At 32.6% G+C, this 20,460-nt stretch overlaps 1 protein-coding gene across 1 annotated transcript in view; it reads right to left on the reverse strand.

Annotated features, from left to right (window-relative positions):
• The window catches only part of TNKS (tankyrase), a 180,459-nt gene that overhangs the window by 18,975 nt on the left and 141,024 nt on the right, over positions 1-20,460 (reverse strand). The window contains exons 13-20 of the mRNA XM_006916343.3: positions 15,919-15,998; positions 13,153-13,298; positions 11,216-11,381; positions 9,643-9,862; positions 9,248-9,357; positions 5,456-5,644; positions 3,375-3,612; positions 2,684-2,766 (exon numbers count right to left, since the gene is read on the reverse strand). Of these exons, the coding sequence (XP_006916405.1) occupies positions 2,684-2,766; positions 3,375-3,612; positions 5,456-5,644; positions 9,248-9,357; positions 9,643-9,862; positions 11,216-11,381; positions 13,153-13,298; positions 15,919-15,998 (1,232 nt within the window). The remainder of the gene's footprint in view (positions 1-2,683; positions 2,767-3,374; positions 3,613-5,455; positions 5,645-9,247; positions 9,358-9,642; positions 9,863-11,215; positions 11,382-13,152; positions 13,299-15,918; positions 15,999-20,460) is intronic.

Raw genomic sequence — 20,460 nt, forward strand, 5'->3', positions numbered from 1 at the left:
GTCAACTGGAATTGTTTATTTGAATTAGGGTCTTAGTTTTATCAAGAAAAGATGTGTGAAATTTCAGTTTGTAGACATGATTTGGGAAGAAAGGATAATGGCTGGAGTATGGCTACAGCAAAGGATAATGCTTTTAAAACAGCTGTAATACCGTCAGTGACGAAAAGGGAAAAAGATTCTTAGAATTTAGGATATTCTCATAAATAACTTCCAAACCAGAGGGAAAATCAATGGTAGGTGAAGCTTAAAAGAAAAAGAAATTATTACAACAGTCTATAAAATTCCTCACTTCCAGACGGAAGACCCATCTGATGCTTCATCAAAGCGTATTTTAAAAACTGGTACAGAAGTACAGTATTACTGAGAATTTTAACTATCTGGACATTTGAAGGTATTATTACATTATATAGGTAAGGGAGGTGACAGGTTTAATGCTTTATCCAATGTTACACAGCTCATAAAAGGGAGAAAATCATCAGAATTAAGGTCTTCTTAATTAAGGTTCACTGCTATTTCCACTTAACTGTTTTTTTTTTCATTATTTAACTGTTAATAATCTTTTTTAATTAAAATTTAATTTGATTATTAGTTTCAAGTATACAGTACATTGGTTAGACATTACTACAGTTTATAAATGATGCCCCTAATTGCTCTTTCCTCTGGCTCTCCACCTAGCCATTACATTCCTTATGCTGTGCTCTCCATCCCCGTGACCATTTACCAACTACTAATTTGTACTTCTTTAACCCTTCACCCCTTTCTCCCAAATCCACAACTCCCCTCCCCTCTGTCACCAGATTGTTCCCTATATTTGTGATCTACTTAACTCTTTTGATCACTAAGAGCATTAAAGACAAACTATAATAAACAACAAAGAAATTTAGCTAAAAAAAAAACAGACACAATATTAGAAAATCTTCACAGTATACGAGAAAGATCTGAGGTTTGTAATGAACTTCTGACTATAAGTCTACGAAAAAATCAGCGTAAGGCAAAGAGGCTAGGGAAGAATTTAGAAACTATGTCCATAAAAAGAATAATTGAAAAAGAAGATACATTTATCTTAAAATAGAAAAACTTTGTAGGGGTGAGTGGTTGAAAGGGTAAGTCCATGACATATTGACTAGATCTTAAATATATGAAGAGCTACAGCATGTTGTAGTGAGCTGAATGGCGGCCCTCAAAAAGATATGTCCATGTTCTAATCCCCCAAACCTGTAAAGAACCTTATTTACAAAACTTTTTTATATCTTTGCAGATATAATTAAGGATCTTGAGATAAGGAGATCATCTAGGATTAGATGGGGAGGCATTACATTCAATACAAGTGTCCTCAATAAGAGGCACACAAAAGAGAAGGCCGATGCAGAGAAGGCACTGTGAAGATGGAAGCAGAGACTGAAGTTATGTGGTCACAAGCCAAAGGGGCCCTCAACCACTAAAAACTAGAAGCAGCATGGAACAGATTCTTCTCTAGAACCTCTGTATGGAGTATAGCCCTGCTGACACCTTGATTTTGAACTTCAGGCCTCCAGTACTGTAAGGGAATAAATTTCTATTGTTTAAGCCGCCAAGTTTGTGGTAATTTGTTAGCCCCGTGACTAACACATATGTAGACCAGAGATTAGATTTCTGTGCAAAACAAGGTAAATGTAAACATAAGATCAATGGATTACACGTGGGGGGCAGATTATGGCACATTTTAAATTACATGCATTTTATTACACATGCCCAAATTTAACAAGTTATCTTCCTATATGGATGTTAAAAAGGTAATTCTTATATCTGGGAGAATGACTTAATAATCTCTAAAGATCTTTCCTATTCTAAGATTCTATGTATGTCAATAACAGTCAATTTAAACTCAGAAACCTACTCACTTTTTAATCTTTATTTTTAATTGAGACATAATTGACATATAACATTAGTTTCACATGGACAACACAGCGATTCAACATTTGTATACACTGCAAAATTATTATTCAATATTTAACACTGACCATGGTAATAAGATCATAGGATATTAAGTTAAAAACTTATTATTCCTGTTTAAGAACAGAATGACAAACAAGGATCTTAATTCATAAACACCCTAATGATGACTTCATATTAAGACCTTCACAGATACTTAAGATGTATTAAAAAACAGGATAGGTCTATTTGACTACATGGTTAAGTTTTGGTTCAACATTATTTTAGACTCTAACCGGACAACAGAAACTTCATTAAGGGATGATTTTAAAAAGGTACATTGTCCACATATTACTTTGCTTTCCAATTTAATGACAACTGCTTCATGAAAATTTTGCTAAATAGTTATTATAAAAATTCCTCATTGGTTTTAAGTGGAGTCTAGTCATATCAATCAATAATGCAATGAGATAAGTGCTAACACTTTTTGGAAACAAAATAATGATTTCAAAAACGTTCTTTTGAGGTGGTTTTGACATGTAATAAAACATAGAGCCAGACTGCTTATAAAAATATAACAAAATAACAATTTAAAGACTCCCATCATCTGTTAGACAATTTTGGGGAAAGGTATAAAATACTGGATTCCCTTGTCTTCTTTAGAAATTTGTTGTGGGTTTTAAAACAGCAGTTAAGAAGCAAAAAAGAAATGAGTGAAAAATAACTCTTAATATTTAATTAAAAAGACTAAACTATATAAAAGAGAGCTTACCTGTTCTGTTTCAAAGATGTCCCGAAGGTGTTCAAGACCAAGGCTTTTTAGGAATTGGCTGATATTCATGTCAAGACCCCCAACTAAAACAGATAAATTAATTAAAGTTTCTTAGAAAAAAGTTTACCAATCTAAAGGAAGTTCCAGTATATTTTTTTAAGCCATGCATCTCTGATACTCTTGGCTATGCAGATAATATTAACAGTGTAAAATACTCCTAAATTTCATTCAAACACTTCCAGTTATCTCTGAATTTGGTCGAAAAGTAAAAGCAGAGTTTATTTTTATTAAATCGGTAGTATTTATATTAATTTTAATATTATAAAGCGCAATCTAATGCTTTTAATGAAATATTTAACAGTGGGTATAAAATTCCAAATTTATCAGCTATCATTTTAGTTTTCATTCCTTAAATAATATCTTAGTGTTTTCCTGATCAACTTCAGGAATAAGACTCACTCAGTAGTTCAATAAGATACTGCAGTAGGAAATGGATGTACTGGGATATACCTAAGAACAATGTAGGTACCAAGAAACTTTTTCTATGAAGACATATTTCTTATAAGGTATTGTGTATATGAAAACTTACAGATAAGATGTCTGTAAGAGAGGTGTTCAATAATTACCAGTAGAAAAAAAGTCAATCTGTTAATTATAAAAACAAAAGACTTAAGAACCAGGGTATACTCACCTTCTCCTTCCTTCCTCTCTGTGCCCGCTGCACCATCCCCGGTGTTGGACGCTCCTCCCACTGCCAATTCCGCTAAAGGGCCAGTGAGGTTATCTATGCTGCTGGCAGCGGACAGGCAGGAGGGGGTGGATGCTGGTGAGATCAGAGAGGCACTCACTACAGTAGCCTGAGGCTTAAAACAGGTCGGTAGGGCCTCTGGGGGCATGGCATCTATCAGCAAAGCTCTGATATCGTCAGCCTATAAATAATCATAATACAAAAAAACACAAAAAATACTGCATTTTAAAGTGGTAAGTTTTTTACTAAGGACCAAGTGCTTTGTGAATTTATTCTTTAATAAATGCCTCATATCCCCTATTTAAATCATTTCTTCCTCTTTCATCTTCTGACCCACGGCTCCAAAGAGTCTCAGTAGTTTCAGTAAGTAAAACTGGAGAAACTATATACTTTAAAAAAATTCATTTTTAAAATATCTGATGTACAGCCTGGTGACTATAGTTAAGAATACTGTATTACGTACTTGAATTTGCTGAGATCATATTCTCGCCATACACACATAAAAAGAATTAACTATGAAAAAACACTCTAAGAATGTGGACTATGTTGATTCTTGACAACACTTTCTCAACACTAAGTGAAAAAGTATGCACACAATTGTTCATACTGATTACATGTGCATTTAAAAGATGTGTAAGTTAATAAAGATTTGAACGGAGTAAAAAAAAATATTTTATCTTTCATTAAAAAAAGCACATTTGTTGTTTTTTGACCTTTTCTTTAGAAGTTTCCATATTTGTTTACCATATTTTATTTATGCTTAAATGACTAAAATAATTTTTGTTCAGTTATTTAGTGTACATTTAATTTAATGTACAATTAAAATCTGGTGAAATTTTAAAGGGACAGCACTTTAATTTGGCTAGTTTATTCATGAACTTTTTACTTCGTTAGGCATAACTGCTGTTAAAGGATGTGGGAGCGAGCCTCCAAAGGTAAGCTAACCATTAATTCCTTCCTCTGTGTACGTGCATGCCACTCCTGCCATCAAGAGGTGGTGTCTATTTCCTTTCCTTGGAATCTGGGTTGCCCGTGAGTTGCTGTGATCAATAGAATGCAGAGGAAGTAATGTTCTGAGGCTTTTAAGCAAGGCTTTAAAGGACTTGCAGCTTCTACTTTTTCCTTCTAAGATACCACCCTCCATGCTGTAAAGACATTTGGGCAATTGAGTGTCAACATACTATGTAGAGAGATCCTGTAGGAGAAAAGGCTGTCTTAGTGTGCAGCCTCAGCTGAGGTCTCAGCTAAAGTTAAGTGCACAAACAGCAGAACTACCTAGTTGAATCCAGTCAGCCCACAAAACTGTGAGAAATAAGAAATATTTAATAATGTTTAAATAGTAAATAAATAAACATTAAAAATAAATAAATCATTGTAGTAAGCCACTCGATTTTTGGTTAACCTATTAGTTGTTTTGATATCGTTTGTTACTTAGCAACAAATATATCAAACAGAATGTAGCTTGGAAATGTATTTCTGCCTCAAAAAATTATAAATTATTGTGACCATACAGTAATTCCTTGCTTTTCAGAAAGTTCTGGGTAGATGACACTGTGTTTAATTTTGTAGTTAAATAATTTTTAACCACAAAAACTTAATTTTTGGTTTTGAAAGTATTTCTACAGTACATCAATTTTCTTTACCATCTTCAGAAGAGTAAAATACTGCCCAGAAGTTAAGTTTTCTTTGACTACCTCAAAGCCTCAGGTAAATTATCATAAACATCAGTTGCCAAATATAGAAAGTGTAAAATTAAATGTAATTCTTTGAGGATTAGACATGTGATTTTCCTAAGATTCATCTTCTCCCTCCAAGTATGGCAAAATGAATTAACTTACTACTCAGTTTGCATAACAGAGCTTTAAATTATATTTAAAAAGTGAATTTAAAAAATTACAGAAGGAAATCTGTTCTTATTCTAAGTAAAATATGCATATTAAAGCTAAATCTGCTAAGCCCTGGAATTGAATGACATCTCTGAAAGTATAATAAGCAATTCTGAATATTTTGAAATGAGGACTTACTGTTGCCAGATCTAAAGGTGTCTGGCCTTCTTGGTTCTTCATAGTTGGATCTGCACCATGTGCTAGGAGGAGGGCACATAACTGGGTCCTTCCTTTTTGGGCTGCTTCATGAAGAGGAGTAAACGCCCATTTATCTGTTGCATTTACACACGTGTTGTATTTTATTAATAATGCTGCTATGTCCACATGCTGAGGAAAAATAAAAGGAAGTGAAGAGTTAAGAACAGGATTATCTGGTAAAGCTCTACCACATATACTTGCTTTTACTTAATATCCCTGTATTTTGGATCCCATCTTTCCTTGTCTCCCCTAAAATATTAGTTCCACAATTATTCTTTAACCTTGTAGTCTATAATTCTTCATAGGAGCATTAAAAAAATTTTATTCAGTCTTCTAACATTCAGTCCTATTTTAAAAACAAACACATAAAATGTTAACTACTACCTGACTTCAAGTCTCCTGTTAATGGTCTGCCTGTCAAACATTTCAAACAAGCATTCTATACCCACTGCTTTTCTTATCTTTCCATTTCTCTTCTAAACCATTTCCATCTGATGTTTATTAAAACAGTCACCTCAAAACTTCTCAATATTCTTTCTTCAGCCTTTGGGAAAGTAATGTAACACAACAAAACATTTTACAAAAATTAGTCTGTCATGTCCCCAATGATTTAGTGGGTGAAGAAAATGTTAGCAGCAAATACATTAACTAATATCCTAGGCATGCAATGATGAGATCTTGAACTGTGATAATCAGAGAAGAACGAAAAAGAAAGCTAAATCTGAGAAATTTTAAAAGGGAAAAAATGGATTTTAGAAAGACAAATTAAATGACCCATAGAGGAAGAAAGAGAAGAAAAGTCAGGATGACTACCTTTTCAAAGAAATTTGCTCCAAAAGATTAGGGAATAAAACTAATAAAGACAAGGTTCACTCGGGGTACATAGTTTTTGAGATAAAGGATCAAATGATGTAAATGGTTTGACATAAAAGGCTGGAGCACAGATAAGAGGGCATCATTTGTTTATTCACTTACTCTCTCTTATCTACTCACCCACCAAACAAATATTTCCTGAATACCTACTGAGTGCTTGGCACTGGGTATAGGGACTCAAGGGGGATGACAAAATGGAATATTGAGTTGACAGTTGTAGCTACTCGATAAATGAGCTCAACAAGAAAAGGAATACAGAAAGATGATCACAAGGGGGATAAAACCTTGAGAATGATATTTTGAGAAAGGAGAGTGGCAGACAAAAGGGGCAATAAGAACGTAGAAGAACTAAAAAGAGGCAGGGCCATGAAAAACAATGTAGGAGAAAGTTTCAAGGAGAGTAGGTTCTCTCAATAAGTTCTGTATAGCAAAAGCTTTTAGCTTCTTCCCAAAAGTCCTTATAAAATAAGCTTAAGATAATTGATTAAGCAAAAACAAGACTCACAAATATAGAGGACAATCTGGTGATGGCCAGAAAGGAGGGGAGTTGGGGGCTGGGAGAATGGGGTAAAGGGTTAAAGAAATACAAATTAGCAGTTGATAGATGGTCATGGGGATGGGGAGCATGGCATAGGGAATACAGTTAGCATTACCTAATGGCTAGGTGAAGAGCCAGAGGAGAGAAAGAGTAATTAGGAAGATCATTTTATCAACTGTAGTAATGTCTAACCAATGTACTGTATACTTGAAACTAATAATAAAATAAAATTTAAAAAAATGCATAAAGAAAAAAAGACAATTGATTATAGAAAGGTAATAATGATTCCATGATTAGGCTTTTGAAAAGAATAAAAATAACTTATTCTTATAAATACATTTAGGGATGCTAGTTTGGTTACCATTAAAGTATTTCTGAAATCCATTTCAACTTCAATATTCTCTAATTTTGTGCAATTGGCACATTTGGGTTCTTCATGGATATTTCCTGGCATATTTGATTACTTTTAATAATTAACTAAGGAGCACATTATCTGTTGAGAATAAATTTCTAACTCATGATGTTGCTCAGCTGTGATATACTGAATTATTTGAAGCTGACTTTCATGAGAATGGGACGAGAGATGGGGAAGAGAAAGACAGAAATATCCCAAGATGGGAATTAGGGCATGTTTCTTTGTATTTTCCTTAAGACAGTCTTTGTTCTCTTGAAGACATTTCAAAAAATAAAAATAAAAAAGAAAGGCACTTTTTCTGAGTAGTATTAAAAATTTTTAAATATAATATACTATCAAAGTCACTTAAAACCCAGTAATTTATCTCCTTTATTCAAAGATATATGTTGAAAAGAATAGCTATTTTTGTTCAGTTAACCCAAAAGCATGGAATAATTTCAAGCTACTCTACAATAAGGTTATAGACTATTTAAATTGTGTTTCTGATGATTAACTTTATTCTACTCCCATGTAAATCGGCAGAATAATATAATTTAGTAGACTAATTTCAATAGGCTTCCAAAATTAGATAGTCCAAGGAAAATTATGTGTGTGTGTAAAATGAATTCTATCTATGGTATGTATCCTTAAACTTTCTTTATATTGAATTTATAGTTTATGCTTAGAGAAACGAGTTACATGCTTTTTTAATTTGCTGACAAACATCTGAAAGAGCAATAAAGGAGTCTATTACTACCCAAGTATGCTAAAAACACAATTTGTAAGTCTTTTAAATAGCTACACCACTAGGGCAAAAATAGTAACTGAAATTTAAGGCTGACAAATGCAATAAATAAGCTACAGCTCAGTTCTATACAATATATGAACAAAGTATTGAACTAGAAGGTCTAGAAAAGGACTAAGCTCTTGGAATATTTCCAGGAGAAAGTCAATTTCATATGGTTTCAGAACCCAGCTTCAACACAAAATGCTTTAAATGACAAATACGATGTAAAAACATTGTGTGGGCCTGAATTTAAGAAAGGTAAGAAGGAAGTAGAAAAAAGAGAAACATTCTTGGTCTTTGTAAGGGGGCATGAGAAGATGAAGATATTCTCATTATAAAGGGCAAGGAAGAAGAGAGTTAAGAGAATATGGAAATTACAGTGACTAGTTTTTATAGTTTGTCAGACTTTGGCAAATCTAGAAACTGTCCTCTCCAACTGTGAGAACCCCTAGTATGTAAAATCTGGCATCTGTGGATTTTTATAGTCAAGCAGGTACTAAGTAGATGAACATGAGCATGCATCTTATTCCTGTGTGATTCATCAGGTGTGAAGTGGGCCTTGGTGACTTCCAGGCAGTCATTTTCAACAAATGGCATCGAGGCAGTGCAATACATTCCTCTTCCTCTTAGTCTACTTTCAGCTGATGATTACAGTTTAAGTGCTTTGAGAGAATGACTCTGGACTTTCATTGTGGGGTTTTAGCTAGTCATTCAAACTCTATGAAACCACATCTACTAACAGTTCAACCATTTATTTGAATATTTTTTAAATGTTGGCGATAAATATAAGCAACCACAATTTCCATGCCTAAAAAAGAACCTCCTGGCTTTTACAGTTTCTAAAATCTACTCGATGCAAAGTTAAGGTTTATTATCTGTATCAATAAATATTAACTCAGCAGCCATTACGCACCTATTATTGTGCTAGATAATGTTGAAAAGACCAAAAAGTTACAAAAAGCATGGTCCCTGGCCAAAAGATAGTTCAGCTTAACTGGGAAGGCTAGAAACACTCTGAGGAGATTATAATTGTGCTAGATTATGCTATTGGTTAGATACTACTCACTTCATGTATAGTATACATTTAATAAAGCAGTAAATGGCAGCAAAGTTTCTAGACTTGAACTTTAGCATGCTTACCCCATAGGATGCTGCATTATGAAGAGGAATTAAACCACCTTTGTCTTGGGCATTAACATCTGCTCCATGCTCTAAAAGATATTCAGCTACTTCCAGGTTATTGTAGCCTGCTATTAAGAGAAAAAAAAGGCAAACATGTCAGCTTAAAAAAAAAAAAGTATATAAATAATAAGGATCAGAAAAACGTTAAAGTCTGAATACTTTTTGCTTTATAAGCTAATACTGTTATCACATAATTAAGAGTCTTTAAAATAAAGACATTATATAAAATTATATTAACTGAAAGCATTTCACTAAATAGTACTCTTTATGCTCAGCATTTCTTTCATCTCCTGTTAATCTTATTAGGTATCAAAGAAAGGACAATGAGACTTGAAAGTGCTGGTGATGCTTACCTGCCAGGTGCAGAGGGGTTGAGTTTCTGCCCTGGGTGTCTCTGCAGTTGATATTCTCCGGGGTACAGAGTTTCTGCACCCTTGCCAGGCAACCCTTCTTGGCAGCATCCAACAAGGCAGCATCTCCTCTCAGTAAGTCCTGAATATCTGTGTCTCCTTCTTTTACCAAATCTAAAGGTGTATTTCCATCTCTGTTCTTTTTAGTTGGATCTGCTCCATGCTGCAAAAAAAAGGCAAATGGGGTTTGTATTTTCTGTAGGATCTTTCTTAAGGTTTGCTTGTTTCTGTTTACTTTTAACTTCATTTTCCCTTATCCAAGGAAAGATGTCTATTCTACATGTACTTTGAACAGAGGCAATATCCTGTTTTATTTTGCAAATTCCCTACATAGCAATATACTGGATCAGCTTTCTAACTACTTCTCAATCAAAGTCCCAAGCCTCAGGATCAATGGTGATGGTGAATTGGGTAAAGTACTGAGTACCTTTTACTTCTCATCTGATAGACTTTCACAGGCTCCAAGATGTATTTGGAAATGTCTTTTCCTTTTAAGAATGACCTCTTCCATTAAGAATGTTAATTTTGACAAGATTTCAATTACATAAAAATATTCAGTAGATATCATGAAAAATAAGTGAGAAGAGGAAGACACACAGGTAGAAAAAAATACTGAATTTTAAATGCAATCAATACAAAGAAAGTTTGGTAATTTTAATATCTTTTTTCATTGTAAGTCTTAACACCTATCATGAACTTAGGTATAAATGTATTAATAACATTAGCCTACTGGAGAAATTTGGAAGAATCAAGTTAGACAATGAATTCATAGTAACCTGAAAGCTATTTCTTAGTAATTAGTGATAATAAAATGAGTATCACATACAGTCTTATTCTCAAGGCTCATAAGAACATATTTGATAATGGAAAAGTGGTGGGAGAAGAATTTGATTTATACTTAACCAGCATAAATTTTAATCTAGTTAAAAAAAGAGAGAGAGAAAATTACATATACTTTGGTCATTTTTCATATCCTTTAAAAAGAACACAAAATTATTGAGTTAGTTTCATATAATTACTAGCTTCTATTATTTCATGTATATCCCCAAAATTCATGAACAACTCTGTTTAGAGATTATCTTATATTTTAATAAAAATCTGATATTAAAATAATTTTTTTGATATGTTTAATTTAATGAGAAATGAGTTTGTTAACAATAAAAGAGCCAGTAAGAAAAAAAACAAATGATCAAAAAACTTCTTACTTCCTTGTACAAATGTTTTCTGATATTAATACCATTAGTATTAGATAAGCAATGCAAACTGATTCAACTCTTTCCTTGATAAATGGTGATGAACTGAACTTAATCAAATCAGTTCAGTAAGGCACTCCAGACACTACTCAATGCTATGTAAGTATCATGCTATCACACTTAAACATCCCCTTAAAATGGAAAATGGAAGCTGTCTCCATAGCACTTATGATACTTAACAGAATAATTTACTTTGATGTAATTTTACATATACATACGAACCATAAATTACTTTATATTTCACAACTTTTAAAATTACATACTTTTAAAAGGAGCTTGCAGATTTCATATTTTCCTTTAGCTGCTGCTTCATGTAGAGGGGTAAATTTCCATAAGTCCGCCACATTGACAGAAGCTCCATGCCTCACTAAAAGCTCAGCTACCTCATAGTGTCCATATGAACAAGCATTATGAAGGGGTACCAAGCCACTAAACAAAAAAAATTATTTTAAAGACATATAACATATCTTTGAGTTAAAATGCTTACAGTAAAAATAATATAATTCTCCTATGACACTGACTATACTAAACACTCGCTTAATAAAATTCTCTGGTTTTAAAGATATAGTCATCCATTTCCAAATAAGAATTAATAATTTCAAAAAATGTCTCTTTCAATATAAGGATTTCCCTAGTTTCTTGGTGATAGATATAAATTTCACAGCAATCCTTATTCTTAAAATACATATATATCTCCAAAGAAAAAGGTCTCATTACAATACTTTTAATTCAGGTTTCATTCAGGTAATTTAAAGCAATAGTACAAAGTGGTTTCTGGTTTATCATCGCTCAGATTTTCTTCCATTTGGGTTTTCCTCATGAAAACGGTATGCTTATTTATAAAATATACAATGCAATTTAGCTTATTTATTTAGGCAAATTCTACCTTTTGTTTTTGGTTTTTATTACTTTTGGTTTCCGTACATAGGTTTAAATAGTTAGGTGCCAAGCAATGAAAACTCAAAATATAAGTGATACAGAACTTCAGTAAGGAAAATAATGGTGTCAAACCATAAACCCTGTAGTTGACAGATGAGAAAATCTGGCTGCCTCATTATGAACAAACTATTCTGAGATGACTCCGAGTTCTGATTAGAAGGAAGCTGACATTCTAAAAGGGCAAAAAATGTTCCCATAAAAAAAGGGTCCATTAAAAGAGTAAGTTTAAGTTGCACTTAAGACATGGCAAAAACCAGGTGCCAAGTGCCCTTTTATTTAGAGAGATCAGTGCCTTTTAAATTTTTAAAAAATGTTTTGAAGTCAGAATACTATATGCTAAAACAGGCAATAGAAACAAATGTTGGTTGCTCTCTAATGCACTAGAACAAACACTCTGAAAGAGCTAGTGATAATATTGAATACTCATGTCTGATGTGATAAAAGAGACATCCATAATGGTTAACTAAAATCTAAGTTGTGTGGTTTAATTCTACAGCACTCTTGTATGTTACTGTACAGAAAGGTACTTGCTTATTTGTATTTTGAGATGATATGAAATTAACTCAGAATACGGAGGCTCATTTCAGTTAAAACTTCCTTCTTGCATTTCTAAATAGCTTCCATGGATGCTTTAAAAACTCTGTCTAGATAAACAGAAATAATTTAGTAAACTAATATAAAAATATAGAATATCTGAAATAGTAAAAAGTAAAATTATGTTTTTATTAATACTGATGACTTTGGGATGAATGGCTTCTTTTTGGAAGAGATTATATATTTTCAATAACAAAACAAGGAATAAACAAATTATAGGCTATAGAAACACATTCATACAATGCAATGAAATATTTTGTACAGGCATTAAAAGGATGAGACGAACTATTAAGTACTGATATGAAAAGATGTTCCAGATACACTACTGAGTGAAAAAAGAAAACTGCAAAGCAGACTAGAATGGCATCATCATTTACATTAGAACCACCGCCGCTGCCACCATAGCATGCACACCCGGATGTGCATATAAAATTTCGGGAGGATTAGAACGAAATTTTAATGTTGTAATCTCTAGGTGGTAAGGTGATAGGGAATTTTCACTTTGTATACTGTACATTTTCATAATGTTTAAATTTATGCTTTAAACTTTAAAAAAATGCATTATTTTTTAATAGCAGAAAAAAAAATCAAAGCCTTAAAAAATATTAAAATAATTCTTTTAAGTCTCTAGAGAATGAATCCTGAACAGCTAAATGCTAACACATACCCTTTGTCTTTGGCGTGGACATCGGCACCGTGGTGCAGAAGGTACTCCACAACAGACACACGATTATAGCCTGCCGCGAAGTGTAGGGGTGTAGAATGCCGGCCCTCCAAATCTCTGCAATTCACATTTTGAGGGCTGCAAAGTTGCTTTTTATGGCACATACACACAGACGAATACAAAAAGAACAATAATATTTACTTATTAGATTTTGCTCCAAAATATTGTAGGTATCTTAAATTATTATTTTCTAATGAATATTATTTTCAAAAGATTAGATAATACAAGTGATGTTTAAAAATCAGCACTGTGCTTGTCTTTACAGTCTCTATTAATATTCTTACTGCTTAGAGAACAATCAAATCTTTTTTAACATTTCCTGGTCAAAATCTTAATCAAAAAGAAAAACCCATAATAAAGCAAGCATTTGCAAGGCAACTGATGCCTTCCTTTTTTTTTTTTTTTAATCTTCATAAGGCTTTCCTTCCTGAGACTGCTTGTCATAGCATGTCTGCTTGTACTTAGCCATCCTTTGCTCAAAGAAGGCAAATCCAGGTTGACTGCAGAACTACCCAGAGTTCTTGTCTTCTCTGACGTGGCAAGCAAAAAGGCTCTGGAAAAATTATATTAATTCTGCCTGGGCTACCCACTTGGCCCTTTGATCCACTACAACAAAACCATTCACTCCACAGTGCTTTATTTGATTGTTAGGGGATGTTTGTCTAACTCTACAAGTCAAACTATTTCTAATCATATTCTAGTTTTTGGCCTTTACTTCCTTCTCCTTCCAAACCTCTCCTGTCTTCTTTTCTCCTTTTAACTCTCGGGCTGCATTGTTAGTGGTGATAGATGAATTATAATATTTGAACAGTAATTTACAATTTATAAAAAGCACTCATTCTTTCAGTGAGAGAATTACTACCTATCTGTGATGCTGATCATTATCTCTATTTTACAGATAAATAAACCAAGACCCAGTGAGGTTAAGTGATATCCTTTTTTATAGAGTTGGTAAGGGGTAGGGTACGGACCCAAACCCTGTTTTCTTGATTATTAATCTCTTGATCTCTTTGCTACGTGGTTGGTTACTTTCTTTACCGAAATTTAGGGAAGAGATAAGAAGAAAGGCAATGAAAAGAAGACAAGTCAAAAAAGCAGAGAAAACAGTGGCATTTTTTAGGCTACAAGTTATGATGGCAAGGGCTTTCTAGGTATTGCCAATATTGCTGCCGCTTCTGCCACTGTAATGAGCTATTGTTACATGAAAACTAAGAACCTGGAAGATAACTGATAGTCTAAGTAAGGGTTTTCACATTAGTGGGTAAAAACAGGACTTTTCAGGTGGTATAATTTTTCCATGACAGAGGAAGTCTGGACAGTATAAGGGAGAGGCTATAATTTCATCAACTCTATGTGGAAAAACACCAGACTCTAAATTCTGAAGAGCCACTGTCATCTGGCCAGGTCAAATATCCTATCTTTTCATGACAAGTGAGTTTGTGGCTATATTAATACTTAAATTAGAGATTCAAAAAATAAAGTTAAATAGAAATGAAGAACTTACTACATAAACTAAAAAGGCTGCAAAAATTGGTAGTGAACACCAATGATGTTTGAAGCTGCTTCATACTGCTGCTTTTTTCTTATGGTTTTGATCTTCTGAATTTATTTATTTTTCTAGAGAATACTGGCCAAATAGGGATGAGGGAGGGAAAGAAGGACTGATTTTGCCAGGTTACAAAAATAAAAGCCCATTCTGCTTATTAAATATTTGCTTTTTAATATTTGGAAGTTCTTTATTCTCTGTTGTTTTACATTCTTTTTGAATGATAAAGCAATTTTATATACTTCCTACCTGCTTTTCATAATTGCAAATATATTACTCAGCAAACAGCCTTTTCTTCTAATACCTAATATCTAATACTTTCTAAAGCCTCTAGTAAAAGAAATCAATCACGATTAATTTTCACTTAATTTGTGCTTTGGTTTCTTCTGCCACTTCAATTCCATTCATAAAAATAAAATTGGCCTTTATTGTAAATAGACTGTTTAGGAAACTTGAAAGCTACAGTATATTTGCCAATTATATATAACACAAATTGAATTATATTACTTTGTTACATTAAAAATAAACTATTAATATGATGGGCACATAGTAGCAATGCTAGTGCTGAGATTATCACGCTATCTTCATCCCTATATGAATGACTGTAGATAGGAAGTGTGTTTTTAAAAAGCATATTTGATATTAGAATAAATTTTTATCTGATAAACATTAAATCTATAACCATCATTTCCATACCAAATAAAACTGATAAAATTTTCTTGGCAAGCAGAGTTATAGAGAAAACAAAATCTATCTTCTGCATATAAATAATTCCAAATGGTTCCAGAATCATAAAGGTTTCTAGAGGAAATATGAGAATCTCTTGGAAAAGCTCAAGAAACATTTTTTGAAACATGACTGTAATATTATCTATGCTTGAGCTAGCTTAGAAATTTATGAATGCAGCCAAAAATAACACTTTAATATAAATGAAAATAAAAGAGCTTTCACATAACCAGAACAGTGACTAAAACAGTGGCTTAATGGATATAATGCATATACTAGTAAATCTTTTGTGGTTAAAGATATCTCCTGTTTATGGATCTACTCTGTTCATTCCTTTCATTGTTTGGATTTGAGTAGTTTCACTTATCAAGCTTAAAATGAATTGCATTAGAAAAGGTTCAACAATGCTACTCAAGATATTAAAAGCAATGACTTACCTTCACAGTTTCCAAGTCTCCAGCTTTAGATGCCTCTAGAAGTCGATAGTCAACATCTGAAGTACGTATTGGTGTACTTTCTACATAAAAGGAAGGATTACTGTTGGTTTTTAAGAAATCATAAAGTAGTTAACGAGGGAAAATTATTATGCAAAGAGAGAGAGTAAGGGGTCAGATTCTAAGGTCTAACATAGGGTTTTTCCCCAGTCTTTTTCAGATAAGAAATAAGTGGTTTCTTACTTCAATATATATCTATCTCATCCTAAGCCAAATTTAAATAAATTGTAAGACACACTTATCTTTCTCCATCCCTACTACTCTGTCCTTCACATTTTCTGGACAGAACTTGGCAAAGAGGCATAAAGAAACAGGACCATGAGATCGAGAACATCTTCATGATACATTGATCTTACAAAGTATTATAGCAAAAAGTTTTGCCATGGATTTTGTTATGTAAACTGAGGGAAGCCACTCAACTTTCAGTACTTAATGTTTAGCCTTTTCTTTGGGCCTCAATTTCCTCGACTGAAACAATAAGTACTACCTCTAATATCAGTGATCTTAAAAGGCCTACTAATATAAAATTTTAATTCACATTTATTGAATGATTTCAGGGAAATGCAATTTAATAAAATGTCTAAAATTGGAAGGTATGATACAAATGCTAAGTAGAATATAATTACATCAGGTTGTTAAGTATGAGGCTACAAGTATGAGGCTAACAAATGAGGTGTTTTGATTAATCCAATAAAAAAACCCCAAAATTTCATTACAAATTGGCCCGAATAAAAAGGTTTTTAAAGAAAACAATCTGTACTTGATCATTCGAAGTACATTCATGGACATTAAGTGTGGCTTTTATAGTGCACATGTGTACACACACTCAGATAACACAAAAAAGGACTAAAGTCCAGGAGACCTGTATTTAGACTAGGCTCTATTAACTGTGATGATGGACAAATCACTTAATAGCTTAGTTTTTACACCTATAAAGTGAGTGCTGGTTTCCCTTAAATTCTCTTTCAGATTTAAGATATTATCATATGATCTGACATATTTCCTGAGTCCACTGTCCAAATAGGAACATCTAATGATGCTAAAAAAAAAAGGTTTCGGATTTCAAAATACTTTTGTCTCTTTATAGTTTATAGTGCTTAATTCAGGAGAGGCTTTTACAGAATAAGTTATAAGAACTCTTCAACATAAGAGAAACTGCATTTATTTAGTCATAATAATAATAGCAGATAAAATGTTAAAATTAAAGAGAAAAGATGAGAATATTTCATATACTGAAGTACATTTTTTGAAATATTAACAACTATTTTTCTTTAAAAGGGAGTATATTACATTTGTTAGTTTATGGAAGTGTTGAGGAAAGGAATCAGGTCTTGCTTATCTTTATATTTCTTTTAACATGGAGAGTATTCAGAAAGCATTTGCTGAAGTGAATTCCATGTTATTTCATATTGGGGTCAATGTGTATGTCAAATTATAGCTCTTTCTTTGCGTGCCCTTATTCTGTTCTTTCATGTCTCATATGCCTCCATTCTAACTGTGCATGACATTGATGGCATTTGTAGGTGTGTATATTATGCCTCTATGACAGTGACTCTGGCAGTTGGTAAAACTCACTGAAATAGCTTTTGGATATTTATAGGTAATATTTTTAGTTTATCATTTCAACAGAATAAAATAACAATTATGTATACAGAAGTAGAACTTTGAATATTTTCAGCTCCTAGCATTTGAGGGATACAATTAATATAGCTGAATTTTTTAACTCTAAGAACTATTTGAAATTGGCACACAGGTCTTGATGTAGACTGATTTGCAAAATGGTATAATTGTACAATCAAAAAATTTCATGCAAATATAAGAATGCTTCTGAGAACTATGAGAATTTCTTAGTCCTAGTCAAAAAGTAGAAAGTAAAAAAGTTACTTAAAGATACTGATTAGGTATTATCCAAGTTATAGAGCTTTGCATCCATTATAAATCCTGAATAGGCTCAGAACAGATTCATTTCTAGAAACAATGTGAACAACGTATTAGCTGAAAGGACATACACCCAGTCCAGCAATTTTATACACAGAGGTGCACAATTAAAAGAATATAAAAAGGAAATTAGAAAGGAAACAGGCAAAAGACTAGTTGATATGCAAAATACTGTATTAGTCAAATCCTTTATATGCACACTGGCTTCTGCAGAGTATGAAATTAAATATTTCACCTAGGGTCAAATGTTAGAGATGGGCTTCTAATTTTTTCTCTGATTCTATTCTGGGTCACCAGAATTAAAAAAACAAACAAACAATCTAAAGTTTCAAATGCTGAAAGGTAGTTTGTTATTTTAAAAAAATCTCCTGTAGATTCCCTGTTTAGCTAGTACTAGACTATAGTACTGGCAATAGGTATCAGTGGCTTATTTCAAGGTACAAATGTAAATGGGGATTTTAATATTTAATTTAGCTTTCATAAATCCTCAAATCCTCACTTCTATAAAGGATTAGGTAAAAGCAATGTAATAACTTGAGATATAAATCAGAAGAATTCATGTCAAGATTTGTTCTAAAGAACTGTCTGCGATGCTAGAAATATTCTTCATCTGTGTTGTCTAATAAATCTGTTCGTCATTTGTACTAGCCATATTTCAGGTACTGAATAGCCACTAGCCATGTGTGGCTATTCAGTACCTGAAATATGGGTAGTACAAATGACGAACAGATTTAAAAATTTTAACTAATTTAAATTTAGCCACATGTAGCTAGTGGCTACCAATTGAACAAAGCAGGTCTAAAGAAAGCAGGTCTTCAGAAAAAGTCAAACTTCTAAAACAATGTTTTAAAATGACTGTTTATAAAGAACTGCTTATCCTATTTTCTTTACTCTGACATTAATTTTGACATAAATATTGCCAGTTTACAATTAAAACTTTATTAATGTTGGCAACTACAGATTTGGGAGCTGAAAGTGAAAATTTCTAAAAGTGGCTCTCAAACCTGATATTAACAGGTATATTCAAATGAATCTTTAAAATGTTACCCAGAACAGAATCCCAACAACTTACTATATATCATATATATGATATGTGCATATTTTAAGAAGTTGTTATTGAGATAATTGGAAATTGGATTATTTAATGTACATATAACTGGAAAGTTCAGCTAGTTCATTTTCCAAAGACTATAGACATACGAGTTTCTCGTAGAAATATTAGTTTAAAAAATTATATCCTCTTCCAAACAAGAAGAAGTCCCCCTTTTAAAAAATCTTTCTAAGGACAAGATGCTACCATATAATTATATTATTGGTATTATCTTTCCAGGTCAATAACGAATATGAAGAATTAAACTAAAAAGTTCTGGCACATACTAAATTAAGCATTTAATTAACTTTATGATGTTTTACCTAACAAATCAACTTTTAAGAATGATCAAAAAATTTAACATGTGATTCCAAAACGAGGCAAAGACATTACAAAAAAAGAAAACTATAGGCCGATATCTCTTATGAACACTGAGGCAAAAATGTTCAACAAAATATTAGCACACCAGTTTCAGCAATACATTAAAAATATCATACACCATGATCAAGTTTGATTTATTCCTGGAATGCAAGGTTGGTACAATATCCACAAATCAATTAATGTGATACAACACATTAACAAATCGAAAGATAAATACCACATGATCATATCAATAGATGTAGAAAAAGGGTTCGACAATATCCAGCATCCATTTATGATAAAGACTCTCAGCAAAGTGGGAATAGAGGGAACATACCTCAACATAATAAAGGCCATATATGACAAACCTACAGCTAACAGCATACTCAATGGGGAAAGGCTAAAAGCATTTTCCTTAATATCAGGAATAAGACAAGGATGCCTACTTTCACCATTCCTCTTCAACATTGTATTGGAGGTCTTAGCCACAGCAATAAGACAAGAAAGAAAAATAAAAGGCAACCAAATTGGAAAGGAAGAAGTAAAACTCTTGTTATTTGCTGATGACATGATACCATATATAAAGAACACCAAAGATTCCACTAAAAAACTGTTAGAACTGATCAATGAATTCAGTAAAGTAGCAGGTTACAAAATAAATATTCAGAAGTCAGTGGCATTTTTATACACCAATGATGAACTTTCAGAAAGAGAAATTAAGAAAACAATCCCATTTACAATTGTGTCAAAAACTATACAATACCTGGGAATCGAATTAACCAAGAAGAGAGAAGATCTGTTTTCAGAAAATTATAAGTCATTGAAAAAAGAAATTGAAAAAGATACAAATAAATGGAAGCATACCGTGTTCATGAGTAGGAAGTTCATATACCATGTTCATGAGTAGGAAGACTCAACATTGTTAAAATGGCCATACTACCGAAAGCAATCTATAGATTCAATGCAATCTCTATCAAAATAACCAATGGCATTTTTCAGAGAGCTAGAACAAATTATCCTAAAATTTATATGGAGCCATAAAAAACCCCAAATAGCCACGGCAATCTTGAGAAAGAAGAACAAAGTTGGAGGTATCA

The sequence above is a fragment of the Pteropus alecto genome, unplaced genomic scaffold, assembly GCF_000325575.1.
Source record: "Pteropus alecto unplaced genomic scaffold, ASM32557v1 scaffold24, whole genome shotgun sequence".
Classification (NCBI taxonomy): Eukaryota; Metazoa; Chordata; class Mammalia; order Chiroptera; family Pteropodidae; genus Pteropus; species Pteropus alecto.